Source organism: Myotis lucifugus, unplaced genomic scaffold, assembly GCF_000147115.1.
Source record: "Myotis lucifugus unplaced genomic scaffold, Myoluc2.0 scaffold_26, whole genome shotgun sequence".
NCBI lineage: Eukaryota > Metazoa > Chordata > Mammalia > Chiroptera > Vespertilionidae > Myotis > Myotis lucifugus.
Genome location: NW_005871074.1, coordinates 2,959,873 through 2,987,016, shown reverse-complemented (window position 1 = coordinate 2,987,016; position 27,144 = coordinate 2,959,873). Strand labels below are relative to the sequence as shown.

General features: G+C 33.8%; 1 protein-coding gene across 1 annotated transcript in view; it reads left to right on the top strand.

Annotated features, from left to right (window-relative positions):
- Positions 1–25,282, top strand: part of PURG (purine rich element binding protein G) — a 30,871-nt gene extending 5,589 nt beyond the window's left edge. Inside the window, 1 exon segment of the mRNA XM_006109957.2 lies at positions 24,376–25,282. Coding sequence (XP_006110019.1) covers positions 24,376–24,480 — 105 coding nt within the window. The 3' untranslated portion in view covers positions 24,481–25,282.
- Positions 25,283–27,144: the final 1,862 nt, after the last annotated feature.

The window sequence follows — 27,144 nt, the reverse complement described above, 5'->3', positions numbered from 1 at the left end:
ACAAAGAGAAGTTAAAAATTTATTCTATGCCAACAGAATAATACAGGCATAATATTTATCACTGCCAAATAGGATTCTTAAAATCTCTCTGAAGTTTCCTTAAAGATTTCTCGAATTTCATAGAGAAAGTAGTGGCTAATGACTAGCCCATGAGAGAAAGAGAATAAGGATGTTAGCATGCTGTTAAGACAATCCATAGTCCACAATGTTGTAGCAGTGAGGTACAGGGAAAATGTGTTTTCCCAATTTAATGTCATGTGAAAACTGAGTTTTTAGATTACAGTTACTCTGTTATGAAGTAAATTTACCCAAATTTATGTAGGTGGGTCTTAGAAAAACAATGTGTTAGTGTATTTTTTTGTATAATGTGGAAAAAGTCTTTTTCTTAATTTGACATGACTTTTTCAGTAATTTAAATTTATTTTAGTAGTGGGTTTTTAATCAATATTTTTTAATATGGAAAACATAATATTTAGAATCTACAGATGGGTAGAAAATGAAAAGTAGCAACCAATGTTACCAATTTCTTGTATATCTTTCTAGAGTTACTCTGCATATACAAGCATATGGATTCATACATACATCCTTTTTAAACATACAAATTAAAACATATCACATACACTATCCTATACCCAGTAGTATCAATTTTAGATCTGTCATTATAAGTGGATTCTTTCCTTTTAATTTTATACTGGTACTTGATCTAGCTAACATAGCATTTAATTTGAACTATATTATTACACAAAGAGAACCTTAAAATTTTTAATGAATCCCATTGGCATTTACTTAAAATGCAAATACTATGTGTATATATTAATTTTAAAATGTATAAATATTCAGTTTCCCTTCCCTATGCCTAGCCATCTTGCCTTCCTATCTTCCCTCTTCCCCAAAAAGTATTGATCTTTTTCCTGAAGTAATACAGATCAGGACCAGCAGAATATTAAATTATTTAACCACATGTTATTTTAGATTAACTGGGTTCTCTAATGAAAAACACCCATATCAAAAGTTTTAACAAATTACCACCTTTAGTCCAATTGTAGTGGTTCCGTTACTATTATCTTATTCTTTAGAAAAAAGGGAATGAGTTATAAGCGCAAATGAATACTAGAATTATAGCAAAAAATTATGTTATACTCTCTTGAAATCATTTGATTTATTAACATGAGCTTTAATGTTTTTGGTGAGAAAGACATAAAGTTATTATGAATAATTCATTTAGCAATTTACTCAAATCCAAGACTAAACAAAGGGATAAAACTAGTCCTGATTGTTTTAAAGCATTGATTCCCCATTGAAGGACCCAGGGCCAGTCAGATATCCTTGGGACCAGAAGATACCATGATGATTTGGGGAAAGAGTAAAAACTTTGGGGCTATGATGTCGCAAGTACAACTGAACCATCTCCATTCTCTGCTGGAAAAATATAAAATAGCAAATATAAATGTTTAAAAATGATGTTACATAATTATTATTCCTGAAAATATGGACAAAACTACTTTAATAGTTCTCCCCCAAAATAATAATTTTCTTTTTATTCACATCAAGGGGGCATTTAAAGTCACTTTTCTAAGGACCACCAAGGAGAATTGTTATCTGAAAAAGTAAAGGTTTTATACTTGAATCCCGAAGGATACTATCTAATCATAAATTAAAGCAACCAGGGTAAAAGATCCAATGCTATTAGGCTTATCTTAAAGAATATATGGGTTGAGAAAGAAGTTTTTTAATGGGTTGGTTTCTGTAAATTTTACGAAAATGTTAAAAAGGTTTGAAAGAAATGTAAGCATTGGTTTAAACTTTAGAATCATATCTCCATAATTGGTGTCATGATTTTGTTTGTAAAATGAGAGAGGTGTTGTTAGAAAACAGGATTCTCTTAAATATATATTTTTAAAACATAAAAGAGTTTGCTTTTTTTATTTTAATGACAAATAACTATCCTTTGCAGAATCTATAACATTGGTAAAGATATCTGGGTATTTACTTGTTTAACTTTAAAATGGTTTATATGTATTGTTCCTTCTTTGAAGAGAGGGGTCGTAAAGGAAGGTAAATTCATCTTCAAAATGAGTTTTGGTTAAATTTAGGCTAAAAAATATTAACAATTTCCCTCCCTCCTCAAGGAGTGTCCCATACTGGTGCTTTGTGGTAATATATGTCTTAAAATTTTTACTTTCTTTTGAATATCTCTTTTGAGTAATTTCTTATTCTGATTGAGGCCAGGGGCATCTACCAGTAAATAAAAACATATTCATAATGAATTAGTACTTCCACAGTGAAGTCAGATTGTGATGTGAATATGAAAAAAATACTCACTTAAATGGAATATATAGTTTCTTCTTGAATGTTGTTGACTTTTTTCTAAAATTGAATACGAGTTGTCTGTCTCTCATTTACCCCATTATACTTGGTTTCTGTGTTATTCCATTCAAAGTTTTCATTGTTCCCAGGAAATAGTAGGGGTAAAAAAAAAAAAGTGGGGGGGTGGAGAAAGTAATCCCTAAGAAAAGTGTTCATAGTGTATAAAAGTTAGAGTTGCTCAAAGTGTAAGATTGGGGAGGGGTCACTTTTGTTGGTTTTTGCCTTTATCAAAATAATGGTATAAATCTGATTATTGTATTTGATCTGATTAAAGTCAGAATTTATTTTATCTGAGACTCCTCTATAATGAAATACTTAGTGTTTTTTTTTTCTTAAAGGAAGTGGTTCTATTGGATAATACTCTTCTTCAGGATATTCTTTGTTATTTGTTGTGGATTTAATGAGGTTGTTACCTAGAGGTGGCTGATATAAAATAAGAAAGAGAAGAGAATGGTATCTGCTGGTTATTTTGCTTGCCTATAACAAAAGAAATCAATCTAACGGAAACAGAAATAAAAAAATAAGTCATTCTCAAAACTAAATCCCTATTTAACCTTTAAAAGAGCATTTGAAAAAGAATAATAATACCTAATTCTGCCAGTGAATGGCCTGGCCTAGAGCAAATGATGTAACTTTTGTTAAATGGCTTCCTTATATGAAAAATGAACAAGACTGTGCTAAAAGCTAAGGTTCCCTCCTATTCTAAACTTTCATAATTCTACTAGAGGCCCAGTGCGTGCACCAGTGGGGTCCCTAGGCCTGGCCTGCGGGGATCGGGCCAAAACCGTCTCTCTGACATCCCCCGAGGAGACCTGGATTGTGAGAGGGCGGTTCTCAGGTGACGCACCAGAATCAGGTTCCCTCTCCTCTGGTTCCCGGTGCGTCACCCAAGAACCACAGCTGCCAAATCACTGCAGCTCGGCAGCTCCTGCATTGAGCATCTGCCCCCTGGTGGTCATTGCACATCATAGCTACCAGTCAAACAGTCAGACAGTCATTTAGGCTTTTATATATATAGAACTGATTAGCCACACACACACACACACACACAATCTGTTTAGCCACACAAAATAAAATTTTGCTATTTCTTTTTAAGGCCAAATTGTTGTATACTAACTACATAGCTACTATGCTTTGATTTTTTTAGAGAAGTATTTTTATTATCTATATGAGGTCTCATTCTTTGGAATCATCACTTGTTTCTACACATTCTATAATCATTTCTCATATTCAGCATGACAAGAGAACTTTAGCCCTTTGCGGTCTAATGTTATTTTTGGAATTCAAACAGTCTGGTCCAAATTAATTGACGGGATTGAATGTTGAACTTTTTAATGTTCTTATTGCTCGACGTTGGACCTGCTCCTAGCGCCTGGTCAGTCGAGTCAACCTCGGGGTTGGACCGAAAAGGGTTAAAGATAAAATCACTTCTTGAAATGTCATTGCTTCTGGAATAGCTATATATTATTACATTGCTAAATAATACACTGCAACTATCTTTGCCGTGGTCCCTGAGATTCAAATACTGCTTTTGACCTTTTTTTCCTTGGTCCTATTGAACATTACAAATAATGACATTTAACAAAGAAAATAAGGAAGGGCACTGAACTGCTGTGAACACTATGGTTCTGTTTTAGAGGACCAATAAGTAGTAGGATGTGCAAAGATAAAACATTATAATGGGTTTGTTTATTTGCTTTTATTCTTGAAAAACTGTAAAGGTTGATGATTGGAGGGGAAGAGAGGAAGCACACAAGGTTTCTGTCTTAGAGGCATTTATTTAGGCACCCTAGTCCTCCAGCTTGCAGTGCCACCACCACTGTCTATAGGGAAGATTAAAAAAGAGTGACACCTTTCTCCTTAGACATCTCTTTCTGGTACCTATTTGTTTATCAAAGACAATGTTTAAGAGTAACCAAAGTGTATTTTGCAGTGTATATACACATATGTAATTTTGTTAATTTCTTCCCTCCTTTTCCTCGCTCCATACGCTGTAACCTGTTGGAAGTGGGTAAAAACACAAATTCCTCCCACTATGACCATGGCCCTACTCCGTCCTATTTATTTGTTCAGATAACAATTAAAACAATAAAAACTAAAGCTGCTCTTTGAAAATTTAGAAATTGCCCTATGAACTAGATCCGTGGTCGGCAAACCGCGGCTCGTGAGCCACATGCGGCTCTTTGGCCCCTTCAGTGTGGCTCTTCCACAAAATACCAAGTGCGGGCGCACACGTACAGTGTGATTGAAACTTTGTGGCCCATGCGCAGAAGTCGGTATTTTGTAGAAGAGCCGGTGTTTTGTGGAAGAGCCACACTGACGGGGCCAAAGAGCCGCATGTGGCTCGCAAGCTGCGGTTTGCCGAGCACTGAACTAGATCTATAGACTCTGAGAAGGAAGGGATAATACTTCACTCAATTAATTTCAACATTCTTGCCATATTTCTGTATAACATTCCACTTGGACTGAAAGGTCAGTTATCCAACTCTTCAATACTCAGTGGATCTTCAGAAAATATTTTGTCTAGCATGATTTACAGGTGATTTCAGAAATGAATTAGCCTTTAGGAAAATTGCACCATGACCATTTTTAAAGAGAAGGTGGTAACAAAAGGAAAAATCAAAATGTATTAATACTAATAACTATTACTTATTGAATACTGACCATATACTAGGCATTGCTGGGCCCCTTATATCTACTATTTCTAAGTCTCTTAACAACCCTCATATCATCTCCATTTTAATATATTTTCCCAGAGGTTTAAAAACTGGTTTGATATTTCAGAGTTATATTTGAACCCAAATTGACAAGCCAAAGATTGTGCTCATTCAGGCTACACTGCCTTTAAGACTTAATCTGAAATTTAGTCTGCTAACTAATAAATCACAGTCTACCCCCTTCCTCCACTATAAATAAATCTGCCTCAGATTACTGGGAATTATCTTTCCCAAACTGTTTCCTATAGATGGGTCTAGTTCAACAAGAGACATATACTTGCTTATATGAGGGTTCCTCTAGTTGGTTAAAGGATGGTGCTAATAAATACAATTTATTTGATCTTTAGTATAGCTTACATATTGAACCTCTCATTTCAACCAACTATTTGAAATAAATGTCAATAATTTTTAAAGGCATCAAATGAACATGTAGATGGATCATCTCAATTCTACCCTTAAGGGCAGAGAGAAGACAAATTACTCTTCACCGTAGATCTACAATTTTATTTTCATGAACCAAAAACGAATGGTCATGTTAAATCAGTTGTAAATAAATCTTACCAATATTAGTGAGAGTTTTATTGACTTATTGCCACTTTTTCCTGTCGTCTTACTCTTCCTACATTGTTCATTTCCATATTTAATTACTATGTTTCCTCTTCTTTAACTCCCAACAGATAAACTGAAATGACTGCCCTATTTATAGGTAGACATTTTTTTCCACTAGGCCAGTGGTTTTCAAACTTTAGTGTGATTAAGAATTACCTACAGGGTTTGTTAAACCATAGATTGGTGGCCCCCGCCTCCGGAGTTTCTGCTCCCTAGGCCAGCAAGGGGGGGGGGGGGGCGCGGCGGGGGGGCGCGGAGAAGAGAACTAAAATTTTTCATTTCTGACATTCCCAGGTGAACCACTGCAGTTGATGTGGGAACCACATTTAAGAACCACTGCTGTAGGTTGATGTGATTTTAGATTAGCTACAAAAGATAGTGAAGGAGGAACATGGTCAAAACAGCTGTAGCATCTTAGAAAGAAGATTCAGTGCTACTCATTCTGCCTTGAAAAGTTTACAAATCTTAAAACAAACATTTTTTATAAATTGACTAGAGTTTAGGTTAAATTTATTTTCTTTCCTTTTTATCCTTTCACTATATTTAATAACTTTTCTTTGTTCCCTCTGATTTTTTGACAGCTGTCTTGAGATCATTCTGATAGGAATGATTAATTATGAATCTATATATGAAAAGCTTAGAGTTCAAATATATGGAGACAAGCTTATTTGTAATTTATTAAATAATTCTGGGGTATAAATCTTAGTAAAGGAAATTGAATAATTTCTATACTCAAGAATTATTAATACAAATTTAGTGAATATTAAATATTAGGACTTAAAGAGAACTTACATTTCATAATGTCATGTTGCTCAGATGGTTCATAATTACTTAAATAGGCTAAGTAAACAGAAAATAAAGGCTAAAGCTTAAAATGCTGATTATCTCTTAAAATATATGTGGTAAATATACTAATTTCTTTTAAAAAGCATATATTTTCACCATCTTCCTGTGTCCTATCTATACATGCAGGATAGAGTAACTATATATATACTGCAGTGTGTTTATGGTACTTTTAAAAAATTAACAGTTGAACCAATTGACTTAAATTTAGAAATACTCTACCTGACTTCTCATTGAGCATATTATTTTAAAATGTAACTAATATATTTAAAAATAACTTATGTTTGCCAACCTATAGACATTTTACAATTGTGTTGATCAAAATTAATAAAGCCATATCTTGTTTGTAAATCTATTCAATTAATACATATGACTACAAATAACCTCTTAATAGCTATCATTCTAGTGGATCACATCCTAACAGAAATACTAAATTAATTCATTTCTAGAGTTTTGGCAGTTCTGTAAGTTCATTAACTTCTTTTTGTAACTACTACCCCTTCAATGATTAGTGCTCCAAAAGAATGAATGAATTTCTAATTGTGAAAGATTAACCCCTGACATAACAGAGATAGTGACCAACTCAAAAGGATCATTGCAGATAGTGTAACTTTCTTTTCTCTATTCTGTTTGTATTATTGCTACAACTTAAATTTTAGATTTAAAAAATCTAAGTCTTAGAATTATAATTTGAGTAGGCTTCAGACAGAATAGAGATTTATGGCAGATTTATAGATTTCAAATCAACATGAGAACAAACTTTAAGAAGCAGTGTTACCTCCATGTTGCCGGAATTATTTAAGTCAGAGACTGGACATGCACTTAATGTAGGATGCTAGAGGGAATTAACAAATCAGAAAAGAAATAGATTGTTATTACCTTAAGATTCTTATCGACTCTGAGAAACAGGATTCTGGGGAATGATACTTGGAACTCTTGTATTCAGGGTCTCTGTTAATTTACCAAGTTGAATAAAGAAGTGTGAATTCAATTTTTCTAGTATTATTCTGAAAACATTAAGAAAGACTTTTTTCCTTCCACCCCTTGTTATTGAAAAATAATATAAGAAACAGTCTTCAAAATTTCATGAGCTTATCTAATTAAATGAATTAAGATGGGTTTTATGAAATCTGCACTGCAAAATTAAGTCTAGCTTTTCTAATTTTTATGAGAAAATTTTTACTTAATCATCTTTTAGAAACAATTATAAAAACGAATACATTTATATTGCTACTCAGAAGTAGCTGCTAAGGATTTATTTGGAAAGACAGAAATAATACAGTAAATTGGAAAATCAAATGATTGGATATTAGCAAATAATGTTTATCTTTATAAAAATCCAGATTAAATTCTAGTTAAAAGTTGAAGCAATAAAATATTTTCATTCTTTATTTTTTTTCTTGCACTATTAATTTAACTTAAGATGGAAAAAACCAACATAGTTTGCTAATTTCATATTAAATTTTCTGTTTTAGAAAGTAGGTTTTCAAGTGAGTTGATTATTTCTGCAAATAACATGTGTGATTCTCTCCTGGAGAGTTTCAGGCTCTGTTAAGGATAGATGGATAGTTGTAGTGATGATATGTAAATTCAGGGATCTAGTATGAACCAATATGAAACTCAGTTCTCACTTGGAGGGTCCACTTTTTCTTGTCACTTCTTCCAGTCAGCTGTGCTTTCTTCTGGTACTGTAACATTTCCAAATCTCTAGTAGACAAATACCTTTTACAGAGAGACCTAAGTTGAATTATATTACACCAAAGTCTATAAACTATATCTGTATTACAACATTTCTAAATATTTAGCTAAGTAAATTTTACTGTGCACAAATATTATGTGTGAGTGTGTGTGTGTGTGTGTGTGTGTGTGTAAATTATAAAGAGAACCCAGTCCTACCCCATCCCTTCCCTGCCCATGGAGAAGTTACTACAATTGATTGTTACTATAATTGATTGCCTTAACTTGCCTATATTGAGAATTTGAAATCTGCATCCAGAAGGAAAGAGAGAGAAACAGCACTCGTGCCAAATATTTGCTATTTGTCATCCCTGCTTTAGAGCTGTTCTCATTGTAGCTCTAAAAATTTTGATCGTAGCCCAACAGCTGGCTCTTAGCACAAACTACCATTTGATTCGCCTTGGAATGTGTCTATTCTGATACTTCAAAGAGATTGCTTTACTCCAATAGGCCCTCCTTTAAAACAGCAGAGAATCTTCAATGCACCCCTGAGGAACTCAAAGCCTCATGGCCATGATGATGTCATCAAGACGCCCTTAAGCATTAAACTCCATATTTGCCTCAAAGGAGTTCTACCCTTCCACTAAAATGACAGCAGTTTCTCCCTTTGAAATGTAGTTCAGTCATTCTCAAGTACTAGTGTACATCGTGCTTTGCAAATGTAGGTTCGGGATCCCATCACCAGAGGTTCCGATTTGGTTGATCCAGAGTGGGGTTCAGAAATTGCTGTTTGTGATACAAGTGGACTGCTAGCCATTCTTTGTCAGGGACCTAGACTTGTAGCCTTTTATCCATATCATTTTTTCAGCTGGAATTGTTTAGGTTTTAATACTGTCAGCCATAAGTAACACATGGGAAAATGAGTTTTTATCATATTAAATAAATAATAACGAGGGCTCACTTTAAACACAGAGAAGCTAAATACATAAATGCAAGTATTTAAGGTTTCGTACTATCATTTTGGCTAGCTTCCTGGGCAACAATCACGGGGAATGCTAGTTTCTCCCCCACCTCCTAAACTCATAATTCAAACTACTTGACATTTCACCACTGAGTGTGTGCTCCCCAGGTTTCCCAACCAAAACGTTCTGCATCTTTCCAGCCTGAAATGTTATTTTCATAGGTGGTTTATCTTTCATTTTCTCACAAGTTGACCCTCTAAATCTCAAATTACTTTCTCAATCCTTTTTTTTAAGTTATCTACTTACAATTTATTGGATGTAGAAAAGATATCCTTAGTCAATCTGAATACCTTACTCTCTGGTCTTGTTTGAATTTTTTTAGTTGTGGTTAAAAAAGAAGCACACATAACATAATTTACCATTGTAACCATTTCTTATTATATTAACCCTTCTTAACTATATTTTGTTAAGTATATTCACCTTGTTGTACAACACTCTCCAGAACTGTTTTTTATCTTGCAAAACTCAAACTGTCATCCCCTGGCAACCACCATTCTATTTCTCAGGCTTTTTTTTTTTTTTTAATAAGCAAGATATTTGCTTATCCCTTCTCCCATCAATAATGGGTTTATAGTTATTGCCACTTAGCTTTCCAAGTATAATCCTTATAGTATTCCGTATTGTTGTAATTCTCACATGTAAAAAGGTTTACAATTAAAAGCAATTGTACTTATGTTAAGAGATTTTTTATAGTCTTTGGGTGTCTGCAAATACAGGATATTTTATCCTGGAATCTTTCCACTGATTTACAGGGAAAGTTAACCCTTGATTTCCCATGAGACCTACAGGACTCCAGAGGGATATTTTGTCTTTGTTTGCTTATTGAAGGTTTGAGGTTAGAGGGCAATTAGGCATAAAGCCTGGAATATCTGCATATTTTTGCTATAAACATTCTAGGGTTGTTTTCACATTACTTATGTAGTAGATTGGAAATTTTTCTGGAATTGGACAGTGTTATTGTTTAATAAATGATTTTTAAGTCTAGGCTTAGTACAATATAACAGTTCCCTTCAAGCAACTTTATTAGAAACATAATTTGGGAGAAAATAGGCATAAATAAAAATGCATTTCAGCAAATGGAGTGTTTCAAATGTTATTTTCCAAATCATTAACAGTAAGAAAAACCACAAGCAAAGAAACATTCTTCAAATTCTTATTTTTTTCAAAAGCAAAAAGGTTGTCTTCTGTAATTAAATTTTTTAGAAATCAATAAAGTTTGAAATCCTGCAAGCAATATCCATGTAACTAACCAGAAATGCAATAATTATGAGCATTATGCTTATGATTTTGACATAGAAAAAGATCTACCTTTTCTTGGCCTAAGTTATCTTGGAACTGACACAAAAACTAGTTGATTATGATTCTTGGATAATGATAACTGAATCTTTCTCCACTTCATTAATACAATTTATGATATCAATGTATTATGATTTTTTCAAAAAATGCAACTTACTTAGAGCAATTTAAAATAATTCCATAATTTTTGTAGCCCCTAGATTTTTCTTTAATGATCTGCAACATGTAGATAGTATTTACTTCAAAAGAATTCTTTAAAATTGAATCTCATTATTCCTTGGATTTCCATTATAAAATTAGGAATGTGTTCTTAGTAAGGAGAAAAATATATTGAATGGAAAAATTTAGTGAAAGATTGTGGTATATCTGGCTGAGTAACATACTAAGCAATTACTTTTTTTCTTTGCAGAGCTCCCATCACTACTTAAGATCGTTCTTCTGTGCTCCCCATTATGACTCTTAAATCACAGAAACTCATTTAGCACCATGCAGTCCTCCGGGCACACGCTCTCAGCAGCCTAGAACTTAACCTCTCCTCTGTAGTGTCTAACATAAACTAGGCACTCATGTTTTGCCAGTAGGACTCTTTAATATAGTAAATCCAGCCTGAAAATTCCCCGAGTTCTGAGCCTTTTTTTTTTTAGACAATTATTTACCTACTTTATCAATTATAATATTAAGTTTACTTAGACTAAAGGATGCCTGTTTGATTTATGACTAAAGCTAGTTTGCATTCTTCTTCTTCGAGTATTATTAAACTATTCCTATTTAAGGGATCCTTTGGGTCATTAGGTAACTATGTGCGATTTGGTTTGTTAATCACCATTTATTGTTTGACTCTTTTAAAAAAAAAAGACCCAAATATTAAATTTAATAACATACCAAGCTGGGATTCAAGCAATACCTTCCATTAAGGTGATTTGCTTCTGAGTTGAGACATATTACAGAAAATCTACATTATATTTGGTGGAAATTTTTTAATATTTTATGTGGAAAATATTTTAGGTAAACACAAAACTTGATTCTTAGATTTTCAATAATTTAATTCTCAATAACAACTTAGTTTTAATAATTTTGTTACAAAATAACTATAAAGTGAATGCGAATGCTAAATTACTTGCTATATGTGTCCTATAATTAATAAAACCAAAACCATTTTAGTTGTGTATTATTTGGACTATTATTTCAAGCATTCATGGCATTTAAAGAATCTCACCTCTGCCCTCCTGGCATACAGCTGTGTGGTACAGAGGTAGGGGCGCTGTGATGCTGTGCAGAAGCCCTGGCTCAGTGCTTTCCAGCTGGGCTTGGAGCGAGTCAGTTCACCTCTGTGGAACCCAACTTGCTTATCCGGCAATTGCGGGGATTGGATCAGAACGGATGATCCCTAAGAAACCTTTCACTTTCCGTATCCCTGGAGTCAGAGAAACCTCAAGTTACCTTTGACTTCCTTCTGTGGCCTTTTCTCATTTTCCTCCACATCCTCTTTGTTTCGTCTGGCGTTTATTGACCATCCTTTCCTTCTTGGCATCCTTCAGATTTCGTAATGGTTGCTTCCCTAAAGTGTTTCCGTGCACTGTTGCTTTAAGTTGCTCAGAACCCTCTTGACCCTGCCACTTAATTTTTTTATCTCTTTTTTGGCCCCGTACACAAAGCTTTAAATAAGCCATTCTTCCAGTTCCAAAGGATGTTTTTAAGACATCTTAATCAAGTCTAAAACTTGATTAAATATATTTAAAATGTTAAGCTTAGTTTCCCATATAAATTCCTATCATCTTAACTTGAATTTAAGCTTAAACTCAGAGACTGTTTCTTCCTCTTTTATGTTCCTCTCAATACCTAGCACTGTGCTCATGACTGAAATAATCTCTCTTTACTTAAAAACCACTGTTCCTGTTCTCATTTTGCCTTAGAAATCTTGTTTCTTCGGGATCACAGTACTTAACAGACAAATCAAAATGGTGACAAGTGGGAATGAAAGTGATAATTTTAAAACCTGATAAGAAATACTATGTCACTTTATTTCAAAGAATGACTCACAAATTAGGGTGTGGTAGAATATGAGATCTTTTGTTTATTGCACATCCTGGATTTTACTTCAAAAATATCCTTTCCCTTACTTTATAGATAAATGATCCTGTTCCATTTACTCAGTGGTTACTCTGTCCCGGGCTCTATGCTGAGGAATAGAATTACAATAATTTACAAAATAAGAATATTCCACTGCCATTAGCTTTAAGTGTGCCTTGTCCAAAATTATTTGATTCAAAGCAGCTGTTGTAGCTTAATCAAACTGTCATCTTTTTATTCAACAGATATTAATCTGATTATCTGCCACGTGTCAGGCAGTGTGTTGGTGTATATGAGAAGTGTGTTTGATGCTATCTATTATAAAATGCTGCATGTTATTTTACCTTGAACAATTTATCCTTTAAATGTGAGTAATTATCTATATTCTTTTATACTGCTCAAAATATATTTCATTGATGCAAATTTAGAGAACTACAGTGATACTATTTTAAACAATAATTCCGTCTTCCCCATGCCAAATCTCTTTTGATGTCCTAGGGTGAAAATAATAATCTGTTTCATCTCGTGTGCCTACTCTATTCAAGCTGTGATGACTTCCTGAGCTCTAGGTTGGAGATGATTGTGAAGCCCCATGCAGGCTCATCATAAAAGGTTGCTGTGATTTATCTGTGTGAGCATGGGGAACTGAGTTGGGGAGAGGATGAGGAATGCAAGGAGTAGGGACAGTTAATATCACATATTTGCCCTCCCTTCCCTAGACTTTTATATTCATTCTTACTTTCATTTAGTTCACTCTCATCACACATAAAATGTCTTCACAAAGTCCTTTTCTGTCCATATGTGTTTTACAAAACTCCGTCAGTGTTTTCAACTATGAATATTTCACCAACGTCTTAACCAAATGAAATAAGCCTGATTCTACCATGATTGTAAAACAGAAACCATAATAATTTTCACTGTAGATACATTGCAATGAAGAGCCAATAATGGATAAACTCAGTTACTTACTGGTACAACAGATTCATTTGTCCTAAAGATTTTTCCATAACTGGCCATTAATTCTGAAATATTTTCTAATTAAATTAAATTAAATGTAAAAAGAATATGGAGGGGGAGAGAATATGGAATTTTAAATTATAATAATCCTATATAATAAAAGGCTAATATGCAAATCGACCCAATGCCAGAACAACTGGTCACTATGACACACACTGACCACCAGAGGCAGATGCTCAATGCAGGAGCTGCCCCGTGGTGGTCAGTGCACTCCCCCAGGGGGAGAGCCAATCAGCCAGAAGCCAGGCTCATGGCTGGCAAGTGCAGCAACGGTGATAGGAGCCTCTCCCACCTCCACAGCAGTGCTAAGAATGTCTGACTGACAGGGAGCAGGCTTAAGCTGTCAGTTGGACATCCCTCAAGGGCTCCCGGACTGAGAGAGGGCTCAGGCTGGGCTGAGGGACACCCCTCCCTCCACACCCCCCCCCCCCCCGAGTGCACAAATTATGTGCACTGGGCCTCTAGTTTATATGTAATTTCACATATTTTTCAAAATTCTTTTACATATTGCATCTCATTCTGATGAAAATACTGAGTTAGGTTAGTTTAGTTCAATATCACTAACCTCACTTAACAGATAGAGAAAGCAGGGCCAGGCAGGTTATATGACTTACTGAGATCATTTAGTGACATAATCAAATGCCAAGTTTTCTAGAGAGCCCACCACTCATTGAAACCTTCATAATAACACTATAGAAATTTTAAATGATAAATTTCAAATCAATTTGGTACAATTAAACACATGTTTTATAGCTAATTTAAATAGTTTCTTTTTAAATGTATTCTATGTATTTTCTTGTTTTTGTCACATCTCTAGGCTCAATTCCGCAGTCAACTATTGGGTTTAGCCCTGGCAGAAGGCATAGCAAGTCATTATATTGGTATTTGGTGTACAGATATACCACTTGCCTAGATTCAGCCTCTTCCCTTGAAATCATTGAGTCTTTGATCTCTCTCTATCATTTAGTCTTTACTGCCTGGGCTTTCCACCCTAGTGAGCCTTCCAGGACTCAATTCTAATGACTAAAATATGATAAATTCCTTCCTGTCCTGTTGACCTAGGTCTTGTCCTGGCACCTACATTGCAGGGTAGCCTTTAAACAAAAATGTTATTTAGAAAATTGTATACATGAACCATCACACAGTTAACCATTCTATTAATTACCTAAGTTTTTATTGTTCACTCTAGAGAAGCAAATGATGTCCTTTAATGTAATTAATTGAGTTTTTAAAAGAAAAATTTCATAGCTAAAAATATAGGTTATCTTGTACCAATTTATTGTTTTACAATTGTGTCAATTTATGCTTAAGTGATTTTTATGTCACAATAGCAGTAGCAGCAATAATGACCTGTGGCGTAAGCGTTTCAGAGCAATGGTTTTTTTTGTTTTGTTTTGTTTTGTTTTGTTTTTAGCTAATTAAGGCTGTGCCTGTGCTTTTTCTTTTCAATCATACTGAATTTTTAATATGCAGTAAGGAGCCAATATGTGAGGTAGGAGATGGCAATTTGAGGAAAATGAAAGCATTCATTCATTTATTCAACAAATAGTTATTGAGTTTCCTCCCATAGGTCAGGCATTATGCTAGGGAAATTGCTTCCTTTTTTTTTTTTTCTTTTTTCCTCTAATCTCGGGTGGAGATGATGATTAATAGTAAAATTATATATTTTAAATGTTTTTGTATGAAATGTGGATTCAAGACAGCATGAACCTTTGGTGGGTTTGAATTAGAATTGGACAAAGAAATAAATTGGAGAAATAATTATCTGACTTGATTGCAGTTTTAATTTTGCCCATGAATACTTGTCATTTCAGGATATTACTATTTTCTTCTCAGACCAATAGACTATTTTTTACTTTTTTATTTCTAGAATTGTCAGATAGTGTTACAAGGTTATTTCTATAGGAGATTGGGAACTCATGAGATATTTTGATTTTGCATGTAACCTCTTTAAAGCTGATGAACACATGGCACCTTGGGTTTGAAATGGTGAGGTAATCATATATTAGGCCCAATTACTGGCATTCAAAATGGTTTTAAAATGTGATATAACATATATATACTTGATTATGCACCAAGCAGCATAAGGTAAAATCTTGTTTCCGTCCCACCTACATGTTTTAAGTTAATTAGTCTCCTTGCCATACTTACTCCACCAGTATCGACTCATCCTTGGAGAACCAAAAAAGAAAAAAAGAATGAAGGCCATACAGCCATGATCACTTTTAAGTAACATTTGAACCAAGTTTTTATTGATTTTTATGGCTTTAGGAACTAGTATTTTCAAGTAACAGATTTGACTGGGAAAACCTTTTCTATCCTTAGGTACCTTTTAAACATAAGATGTTTTAGGTCCCTCCTTAGAACCAATAACAGTTAGTATGATCCATAAAAGAATTTGTCTTCTTTTTTCTTCAGTAACAAAAACCTGTTTTGGTTCAATACCCTGATATAAATTCCATGTCTTCTGTACACTATTAGTCATGGATCCCATTCTAGGATGTGTTGCTCTCAAGGGGACAGTGTGCAGAAAGAAGTTTTGAAATACAAAAAAGAAAAATGCCATTCAACCTCTGATGCTTCAGCAACAATATTGTGTTTAGCAGTAATACGTTTTAACATTTTTATTAAGGTATAATTTACATAAAGTGAAATACTCTGATTTTAATATATCATTCGGTGAGTTCGATGAATATCAATACAGAACATTTTTCTCACCCCAGAAAATTCCCATGATCCCTTTCCCAATCAGCACTCCCACAGTTCCCCCGTCCTGCCTTCCAAAAGCAATCACTGCTCTTATTTCTGTTGCCACAGGTTCATTTGTTTTGTCTATTCTGGAATTTCATATAAATTAACATATACTTTTTGTATTTTGCTTTTTTCACTCAGCCTAATAGTTTTAAGATCATCCACGTTGTTCGGTATATCAGTACATAGTACCTTTTTATGGCCGACATTTTTTTAAAACAGGCAAGAAACAAGCAGATCTTTACTGAGTATATTGACACATACCACTATTAAAATCATGTCAGCAAACCTGTAGTCATAATGGAGGGAGCAAAATAACCTCTAATTTAATATTTAATGATAGTACTCCTAACACTCAACTCTCCCACCTTAATGCTATATGCATCAAGAGGTACTGTTTTTGGAAACTCTAAATTACTCTATTAAAAACAGAGATGCTAGGCAAGTGCATCGAAACATCCCTTTAATGTGACCTGCTTTAGTGTAGAATTTATCCTAAGTCTCATTTCTTACAAAAAGGCAGTTACATTTGAATTACCAAGAGAATCTCATTACTATAATTTAGTCTGTAGGAGGTCTTGCAGTGCTACCATTCTAAACTTCAAGGATGTATGTTCTAAACTATAAAGATGATTAACTACTTTTGAGCAATATGCAAGAATTCTCTAAGCGATTTATCATCATTTTAGTTGTAGCAATTAATTTTAATTAACTGCCAATAATGTTTGTTGCCATGTGGAAAAATGAGACCATGGTCCTTGTTCCCATCTGAGTATGAGTAATGATGCCAGTTTAGTGTTAGGGCCTGATTTCCTGTGAGTACATGCTGCTTGTAGGGCTTTGAAAAGTCCTTCCTTACCATAAATTAAAGCTGATAGTAAGTCATCTTTCCTACTATGTATTTATGGTTCTGGCTAATAAAAATTAGATGTTTGCTTCCTAGTTTGGGAATTAATAATGTTTGTGTTGCTTCTCAGTCAAAATGTTCTAGTTAATTGTCCTGTTTTTATTAACATGTATACTAGTAGCAATTTAAGTTAGAGATTCAAACTTAATAGCATAGCTATTGTTTTTCTACTGATATGTTTAAAACCAGAACTCTAATTTTTATAAGAAACTAGAGGCCTGGTGCACAAATTCATGCACAGGTGGGGTCCCTCTGGGTGGCCTGCAGGGATCGGTATGAAACCCACAGTTCAACCCTGCCTGCAGCTCCTACCTGCCGCTCCCGCTCATCCCGGCCCCACTATGCCTGCCCGATCAGTCCCGATCAGTCCCAAGCCATTAGCCCTGCATCTGGCGCCCTCCCAAGAGGAGTGGCCTGCGGGATCGGGCTGAACCCGGCTCTCTGACATCCCCTGAGGGGTCCCAGATTGTGAGAGGGCGCAGGCCAGGCTGAGAGACCCCATTGTGCACTATAGGGCTGGGGAGGGACCACGGAAGGGCTCCAAGGCATGTCCAGCCCATCTTGATTAGCCAGACTCCAGCAGCAAGCTAACCTACTGGTCGGAGCATCTGCCCCCGGTGGTCAGTGCACGTCATAGCGAGCAGTTGAGCAGCCTTAGAATATCATTAGCATATTACACTTTGATTGGTTGTTCAGTTGTTCTGCCATTCGGTCTATTTGCATGTTACCCTTTTATTATATAGGATAATGTTCCCTTCCCCTCTTTGAAATTGGAAATGAGGCCTTGAATGTAAGGCCCATTCTTTAGGGCACACATTCATATAAAGTAGTAGGAGTAGGAGCAAACTCCAAGCTACTAATTTTGCTGGCAATATAAAGTATGCTAATATCCACATTATATTGATATAATTTAAGCAGATATATTCAGGATTTAAAAGGCTTTACATGGCATTGTTGTAAAAGAAGAAGTAATGGTTTAAAGGTAATTTTTAATATTCACAACTGTGAACAACTGTTCAAAAGTTCCAAAACATTAAACATTTTTAGTTTAACTATTGTTAAAAATAAAATAAACTTTGAATACTGTACAGATTCCCATCTTATCAGAGGAGGAACCAATTAGCACAGTATAGAATTTTAGAATTCAGAGAGACTTGACAGGATCTGGTTTAACCTCAGCATTCACCTAGTCACCAAAATCACTATCTTTACAAGAATCCCACCTTTTCTGCACTAATTTCCAAGAAATTTAAGAGCCACTAGTTCCCAATTCCTTTTGCTATATATGTGTAACTGTCTTTTCATTCCCTTCTGACATTCTCCATATTCGTGTTGTGATTGAAGCTGTGAGAATTATTTCTTTGATTCTTTATGCCTGAGTTAGCTTAAGAAAAAGTATAGCTTATCATATGCAGAGGCACAACTTTTAATTCATTTATTTTTTAATATATTTTTATTGTTGATAGTATTACAGATAGCTCCCATTTTCTCCCCCCATTCCTCCATCCTCCAAGCCCCTTCGCACATCCCCAGGTCTTCACCACCTTATTGCCAGTGTCCATGGGCTATGCATATAAGTATATAAGTTCTTTGGTTTATCTCTTCTTGTCCCCCTAACCCCACATCAACGTGTATCAGTCTGTTCCATGCCTTCCTGCTTCAGGTCTTATTTTGTTGGTCAATTTATTTTGTTCATTAGATTCCACAAATAAATGAGATCATGTGATATTAGGAAAGATAATTCTAAATTTTAGAAATAGTTGTAGTAACAGTCAATCATATCATTGGTACTCTGGCGGACACACACCATATGGGCTTTGCCATCATGATTTAAGAGTGAGTAACACTGCCCTATTGTGTAAAATGAGTAAGACTACCTACTCTGTTGTCATGGAGAAACAAGAGTGGGCAAGCCCAGCTTTTCTGTTGTGGTGGGGTGGTCGTGAGGGGCAAGTATGTTGAGGTTCTTTGTTCTATTTTATCAACCCCATTTCTCCTTTATTAAATCAACATATTTATTTTGCATACAGCATGAGTTAAGCACTCTGCTAAGTCTGGATATACAGCAGGCAACAAGATCTAGTCTTTGGCCCCAGAGAGCATGTGGTATAGATTCATAGCATAGGGCAATGCTAGATACCTGCCTACAGGGCAGAGAACATACATATGATCTTTTAAAACCCTGTGTAGCTCCACCACTGCACAAGCAATTTATTGACTTTGCCTTCCTTATAGCAATACAATGAGAAATAACTATTATAATTAATTGCAGGGCATTTTGGAAATGAAAAATGCTGTAAAAGAGCTGAATAATAGAAAACAAGATTAAATGATACCGTAGGAATAAATGATTCTCATAGGTATGTTCAGTATTTATGTCATCACTATAGGACTACTACCAGGGAAAAACTAAATTAGGTAAATACAATTGCCTATCTTTTGCAGAGTCAAGAAAATATCTGTGTATTAGCAAGAGAGATTGTGGAATCATATTATTTTGGGTATTACATGAGCTAACTCGGGTTGGCGTATCATGTGTAGTGTGTAGTTTCCACATGTCTACAGCATCTACTAAGAGTCTGCATTTCAATGTTTATTTGAAGTTATTCTCTAATAATTTTTAAATGCTGCCACTATCCAAGACTATTACGTACCAACAAGGGATTATTTTCTAACACTCAGAAACTATAAGAAGATATGTTAAGTCATATAGAATGAATATTTAACATTTCTGTGATTCACCTATCAGTATCCTGGGTTTGGGGGGAGTTGTTATCAATGATTTATCATGTCTGACCCCTTTTGATTTTACTTATGTTTTTAATTTTTGTTAATTCTCTCAGAGGACTAAGATACCAATTTATATGCCATTTTCCATCTTTAGAAGATGAAGAATTTATAGAATTGGGTATTTCTTTTATATGCTTTTATATAATCATTCTTTATACCCAAGATTGAGATTTCAAACTATTGAAAAAGGAAAGGGTTCTCTTTTGATAGTCATTTAATGTTCCATGATGATGAACTATTCCTAATTTTAACATTAGCACTTTTATATTTTTACCAGCATTTTCACCCTCATCAAATGAGGTACTACACCACAATGTTTAACCTGTGGCATAATGGAAGACAGGTGGCCTGTCATTGAGAATCATGATCTTATAGTCTCTCTTTCCTCTAAAGAATATGATTGGCCGTAACCGGTTTGGCTCAGTGGATAGAGCATCGGCCTGTGGACTGAAGGGTCCCAGGTTCGATTCCGGTCAAGGGCATGTACCTTGGTTGCGGGCACATCCCCAGTAGGAGGTATGCAGGAGGCAGCTGATCGATGTTTCTCTCTCATTGATGTTTCTAACTCTCTATCCCTCTCCCTTCCTGTCTGTAAAAAGTCAATAAAAAAAGAATATGATTGGAGGAGGGGGGTCTCAGATTATAATGACACATATCTCTAGTTTAACTTCATCACACTCAACAACAAAAAATGTTTAAAATTTAACTTTATATGCATGCCACTTAATTTCTAAATATATAGTAATATAAGTATTACTTGGTAAAGAGATCTTAGTTTTTATTGTCTTCTCCTCACTTAACAAGTTTATTAATATGAAAAACTTTCACACACTTATTATTTTATTTGTTCTATATATTGGTGCTTTGATTTTTAATGTCATTTTGTTATTACATTAGTTCTATACATTTCCATTTAGTTCTTCTATTTAGAATAGAGACAGAAGCATAAAAATTAATAGTCAATGCATCAAACATTCATATGCTTCATAGGAATGAGCAATTAAGGCTAGAAACCTCAGTGTTTAATACTGTTCTCAAAACTCAGTTATTACATGCATTATAGCTTCAGTAATTAAAGAGAGTAAGTATAATAAGTAGTCAGATTAAAAAAGGATAAGTAAACCAATATGTTAAAAAAACATATGTCTGTGCATTGCATGGCAGAGTATTACTAAAACTTACCTAAATAAACTCTTGTGATGTTTTTAGATTTTATGGCAATGCTTTGGCTAGACTTAGATTTGAATTTCATCATGACCAAGGTTCTAACAGTTATTTTTTTAAATACACTATACTGTATTTAGGAAGTTAAAATGCGTCGTCCTGGTTATATTTGTGCCAAGTTTGTGAAACTGTACTATAATATTATGAAAAAGGTAAAACTTTATATGTATTTATATTTTGAAAAGTAGCATTGTGTGCGTTAAAAAAAAAAAGTAACTGTGGCACTTTGGTAAAGGAATGTGCAATTAGAAAAGTTTATGCCATTTAAAATTGTTTTAATTCCCAGGAATTGCCTGTACTAGGCTTTAAATTCAAAACCAAAACCAATTTTAAGACTAGCACTTTTTTCCTACTGGTAGTTTCTCTTTTTCTAATTATGTGGAACATTTCATTTAAACCATTATTTGCAGTGAGTTTGAACTTTCCTCCTTCATCCTAACCTCAAAACCCTTTAATTTAAGGAACATTTTAAATTAATCCGATGGTAATTAGCAAAGCATTTTAAGTATCATGGCTATTTAAACTTGTGCCTCACGTTACTAAGTTCCTGAAATATAATATTCAAACATTTTAATTAGTTTTTATTGCTCATAACCAGTTAAGTAAGTTGATGTCCATAAAATTGTAATTTATCTTAAAATCTGAAGCTGCCAGAACAACTATGTACACAGCTGTGCTTAAATACCCTCATATCCTCCATAAAGAGTTAATAAGAAGAGAATTCTGTATGATTATGGCTCTTATACATACTTCTATGAGGTGACCAGTATTTTACTGTGACACACTCATGGCGGGTAGAAGCATAGAAATGCTTCAACATTAGATGTGAGCATCAATACAGATTTTACACAAGCTGTTGCAATAAAACATATTTATTGTGCTTGTATTTGAAGAATTCATTTTAGATTTTTTATAGTCTTTTTTATTTGAGGCTGCACAATCATTTTAAGTGTAAAGACAACAGAAGATATACATGAATGAAATGATGGCCCTGTTTGCCACGGGATTAAATATTCTGTTGAATTTTTGAGGGTTATTGGCTGCTATATATTATGATATAAGCTGGATTGTTCAGAAGCAACATGTGAGTCTTTTTTTTTTAATATGTGAGTCTTATGTACAAATCACAGCATTTAGAAATTACACATCTTTTCCTTTCCTCTCAAAATGAATTCAGAATATACAATTCAAATTTTATCTTTTTAAGCTCCTAATTATTAAAAAATTACCTAAAATGGATTAAAAGATTAAATGAAATAAGGATTACAAAAGAATGCTAATTAATTACAAAACCCGTATATTATCAAGCTTCTGATATTATAAAGCCTTAAAATATTTTAGTGAAAAGTTAATTACCTGGAAATGAAGGCACTTTATGACCTTGAACTACTTATTTATCTGTATAGAATTCGTCTAAAGTACCATAAAATATTATTTATCCTTTTATAAATGTATCCTACTTATGTGTCTTTCTAAAGCTTCTTATGTAATGTAGTAAGTCAAACTTTAACTTATCAGAAAATAGTATTATATAATATAACGAATGAACAATACAGAAATAAAACTCGAGTAACAAAAGTGATGTGATAGTGGCAAAACTGTTACTCTAAGTCTTACAATCATTTGAGATTACAATGTTAACTTTTAAGGCTTTTTCATTGAACAATTTTAGACAGCTTTTGTTTTTTAAATCTTATTTTTAATTGGTACTATCTTGTATTAAAATGTTGGTCCAATAGAAAGGTAATCAAAACTAGTAAGCTGGCCTGTCAAAATTCGATTTTGTTTTATTTGAGGTTATTTTAACGTAACCCTAAAACATTAAGAAATCAGTTCTGTTTCTTCTATGCTCAAGTCAGCCATGCCTGGCGAATCATCAAATTGAAAATAGTATCACGGATGTGTTGCTGTGTATAGCTGTTTTCTCTTCAGAAAATTACTAGTTCATTTATATAATGGATTTGATTCAACAGAAAAGCAACACATAATTTCTTTTTAAGTTGACTTTTTTTCTCAAGTGAAACCTTACATCTTCCTGACATTTATAAGGATAGGCTAGCTTTCCTCCAAGAATGTTTTTCAACAGAAGAACATTTCAAAGTGAACAAACCTTGCTTTCTTTTTTGTTTGGGAGCAGTTCATTTAAGAAAAAAACTATTTGTCTATAATTTTACTTATCTTTAATTTTTTCTCTGGGGTGATCATTCTTTCCATCCCTAGTTTAAGATGTTTTATTAAATATAAATGCTGCTTCATAGAAACAGTTATCATTGTGGAAAGGAGTCAAGTTTATTAGAGGTCAGTCTTCTCTAACCAAGGACAGGCTAAAGATAAATTCCATGCCAATTCTTTCTTTTGTTTCTTTTTATAATAAGATATATTAACCCAAAGGTGTGTTATGTCATGGCATGAACAATCTCAAATGTACATCTATTGAGTATTTTGTGATGCTGAGTAACTGAGTTTTCTCAAATTCTGTGATGCTAAATATTTTCCTTAGAAGGTTTTGTTTAATGTTAGATTGTTGTTCTGAAAGATGTTGGTCCTAGTGGGGGTTTTTTTAAGAAAAAAACTTGGAAAACAAATAAATGCATGTATTACAAGTATAGAAATGGTGAATTGTAAACTTACCATATAGTGCTGAATCTATTTTCAAAAATGTTTTGCTGTTAAAATATATAATATAAAATTGCTGCCATACTGTAATTGAGTACTTTTTCCTACATGACCCTGTTATCACTATTCCAGAATTAAAAGTTGGGCAGACACATGATTGACTCATGTGTCTGCATGGATGCTTCAGGATATATTCTTCTCTTGGTGACTGAAAATATATTTTCCTTGGCATCAGTGCATTGAGATCTGAATATACCTGTACCTATCTATTCTTATTGCACATTTCTTATACAGTAATCTTCTAATATGCCAAAATTGGCCTAGACCCAACTTAAAATTGAGGGTTTGTTACATGCTTTCTAACAGAAAGGTTTTCAGTGATATTCATTATGGGTTTGTACTGTGAAAATAGTGAAACTCCCTTTAAAACTTCACATATGCTAAATTTAAATTAATATTTTTTCTTTAGCTCACAATTTACCATAAATCCAGAGAGAATATCAACCCTTTTCACTGTTGTCAAATCCAGCCTAAGGAACAGCCCTATAACACTACAAAGACAGTTGAGGAATAAGGAATGTCTCTTATGTTACACTTCAGAATAAAGACATTGAGTGAAAGAAATGAACTGAAGTTCAACGCGAACGCAAGGCTTCTGTACTTGACATTCCTCCACGGAAGGGAAGACAAATGTCAACACCATTGGCATCCTTTTCAAACTGATCTTATGTGGAGTATCTTCGACCATGCTGGAGTACTTCTTGACTCTTATCAGGTTTTTGTTTTATTTTGGTTTTTTTTAAATTTATCAAGTGTTTCAGTTTAAAAAACAACAACATTTGCCAACATTGCGGTAGAGAGACATAAATTTGAAAATACTTTCTTAAGAGATCATGTAACTATATAACTCTGAATTTAAAAATTGAGGAGGAGTGATCATTTCAGTCCCCTGCCTCTCATAAGAAACATGTTTTTAAATCTGTAACTGCTTTAGTGTTAACAGGGTACAGTGTTTTTTGTCCTGTATTGTACTTAACAGGTTCTCATCGATTGGTGATTGTATTGTACTGTATGAAAGCAAATCATAAATTGCCTTGTATTGTTTATAATGGACCATACCACGTACTTCTTTGTGTTTTCATGTCCCGAGTTTTTCAGTGATGCATGTTAACAGTTAGGTCCTAAAATTCTGTGGTGCTAATTCTTCCATATCCAATGGTGCTTTTGTGGATGCTAACTGCACACATGCTGAACAAAGCTTGAAGTTTAAACTTTCTTCCCTTCCTCTGTTTATATGAAGTAAAATAAAATAACTTGAATATGTCTCAAAGTATCACTGACAATCTAATAAACTGGTTTATATGTGTGTAATATTACTTTGGATTCCTATTTCTTTTTCAGAAAGCAGATTAGTTCTACTGGGCCCTCATATGGATCAAAATCTGATCTTACCATGTGTTTATTTTGTTATTTAATTTGTGCCCCCAAATTTGTGGTATCTTTGGGAATTTAAATCCAGTTGGCCTGGCTTCTCAATTCAAGTTTAGATCAGATCTATAAAAACTAGGCCTCTCAGACCTGAAAAATATGTAAGTTGAAGAGACCAAAAAATGTGCCATTAGAGAGCATTTGTTTATTTAGTACTTTATTAATAATGTTTTATCATCTGGCTGAGCCATGAGGTAACATTTGCAAGTATGCCTTCAAACTTTTATTGCAAGTCAAATGGCAATGCAAAGGTTATTCGTGTATGCTGATATCTAAAGTAAATTTCCACTCCACCTATATGAAAATAAGGAAACAAAATAAAATTGGAACTTTCCAGGACAAACTGAATGGCATAAACCCATGCCGTGGTCTTACAGCATTTTTAATTTTAGCACCTGCACTAAGAATCACACAGCATTGGGACAAGTGAAGCTGTTATCCTCATGGAGACACAGCGGTGTTTCTCCTAAGCCAGAGATAAATTCAATATGAAGGTAGTCTGCAAATGTTCATTCTTTCCTTGGTATTTTGCCTAAACCATGGGTGACCATCGATTTGGAAAGAAAAGATCAAAGCAAATCTGTTAAAGCTCCTCAAGCAACAATCATTGATCTCAAATAGATGATCAAACCTATCAATCTAACCTAGTGGGTCCGACAACTGAAATATCATTCTCATTCTGCTATGGATCTTTGTTATGTAAAGAGTGGAAGGTACAGTAATTTTGCCTCAGATAGTTATTAAGTCATATCTAACTCCTAACATTAGAAAATGAAGTTTAGAGAACAGAGGCCATATGAACACTGGGCGTGCATCTCCAGGACTATCTTGAACAAATGCAGTTTTTACTAAATCACAGCCTCATGCCATTTTTGCAAGTGACTTTACAGGATTCCATTTTATTAAACTGGCAAATAATAAATGTGCTACAAAATAATTCCAGGTTTTCTTTAATAAAAAAAGACCTATAGTCCTAGAAAGTAGGTCTAGGAATATTTTAGAGTATCTTTATTTCTGTGGTAATATTTTGATGTTAATCAAAAGAAAAATTAATTCTAATTTTATGAAAGGATGAGAGAATAAATAAATTGTTTTTTGGGGAAAATGTGCATATTAATCTACATGAAAAAAATCTCTAATTTTTATCCCCACACTTACCAGATATGTGTTATTGTTCATCATAATATTTGTCCCACCTAAAAATTATTTTCACAAAATTTTTTGGTTTTTGTATGAAATTATTTTTTTAATTATCAATCTTAAATAAAATGAGTACACTTTGTAAGTTGATTCTTTTAGGAAAAGTATATAGTCTCTCCCTCTTTAAGTGAAACCATTATTTAAGCTTTTCTAGAGTTACAAAATTGTATTTGTCTTTATTGTTTTATCAACAATATTTTGATAAGTTGTGTTTTCTGTTTCTAAAATAAGAATTTCCCTTGGGAATCTTAAGCTCAAGGATTTCATCTATAAACCCTGAATAAAAGTACTTTCAATAAAGATCCAGATGTTCTCCATTGAAGAAGGGTTTTTTGAAATAAATTTCATGTACATTAAAAGTTTAACCCTTATTCATCTTAAGAAACTAATTTTTCTCATCAGAAATTGCTTTCAGTTTGAAAATGGACAATAATAATCTTTTTTTTTTAAGAGCCAATCTATAATTTACATCAAACATGTCAAACTCAAAGGCTAACATGGGCCTAAGTTTATGTGGGCCACAAAAAAACAAAAGCTTCAATTTTCATAG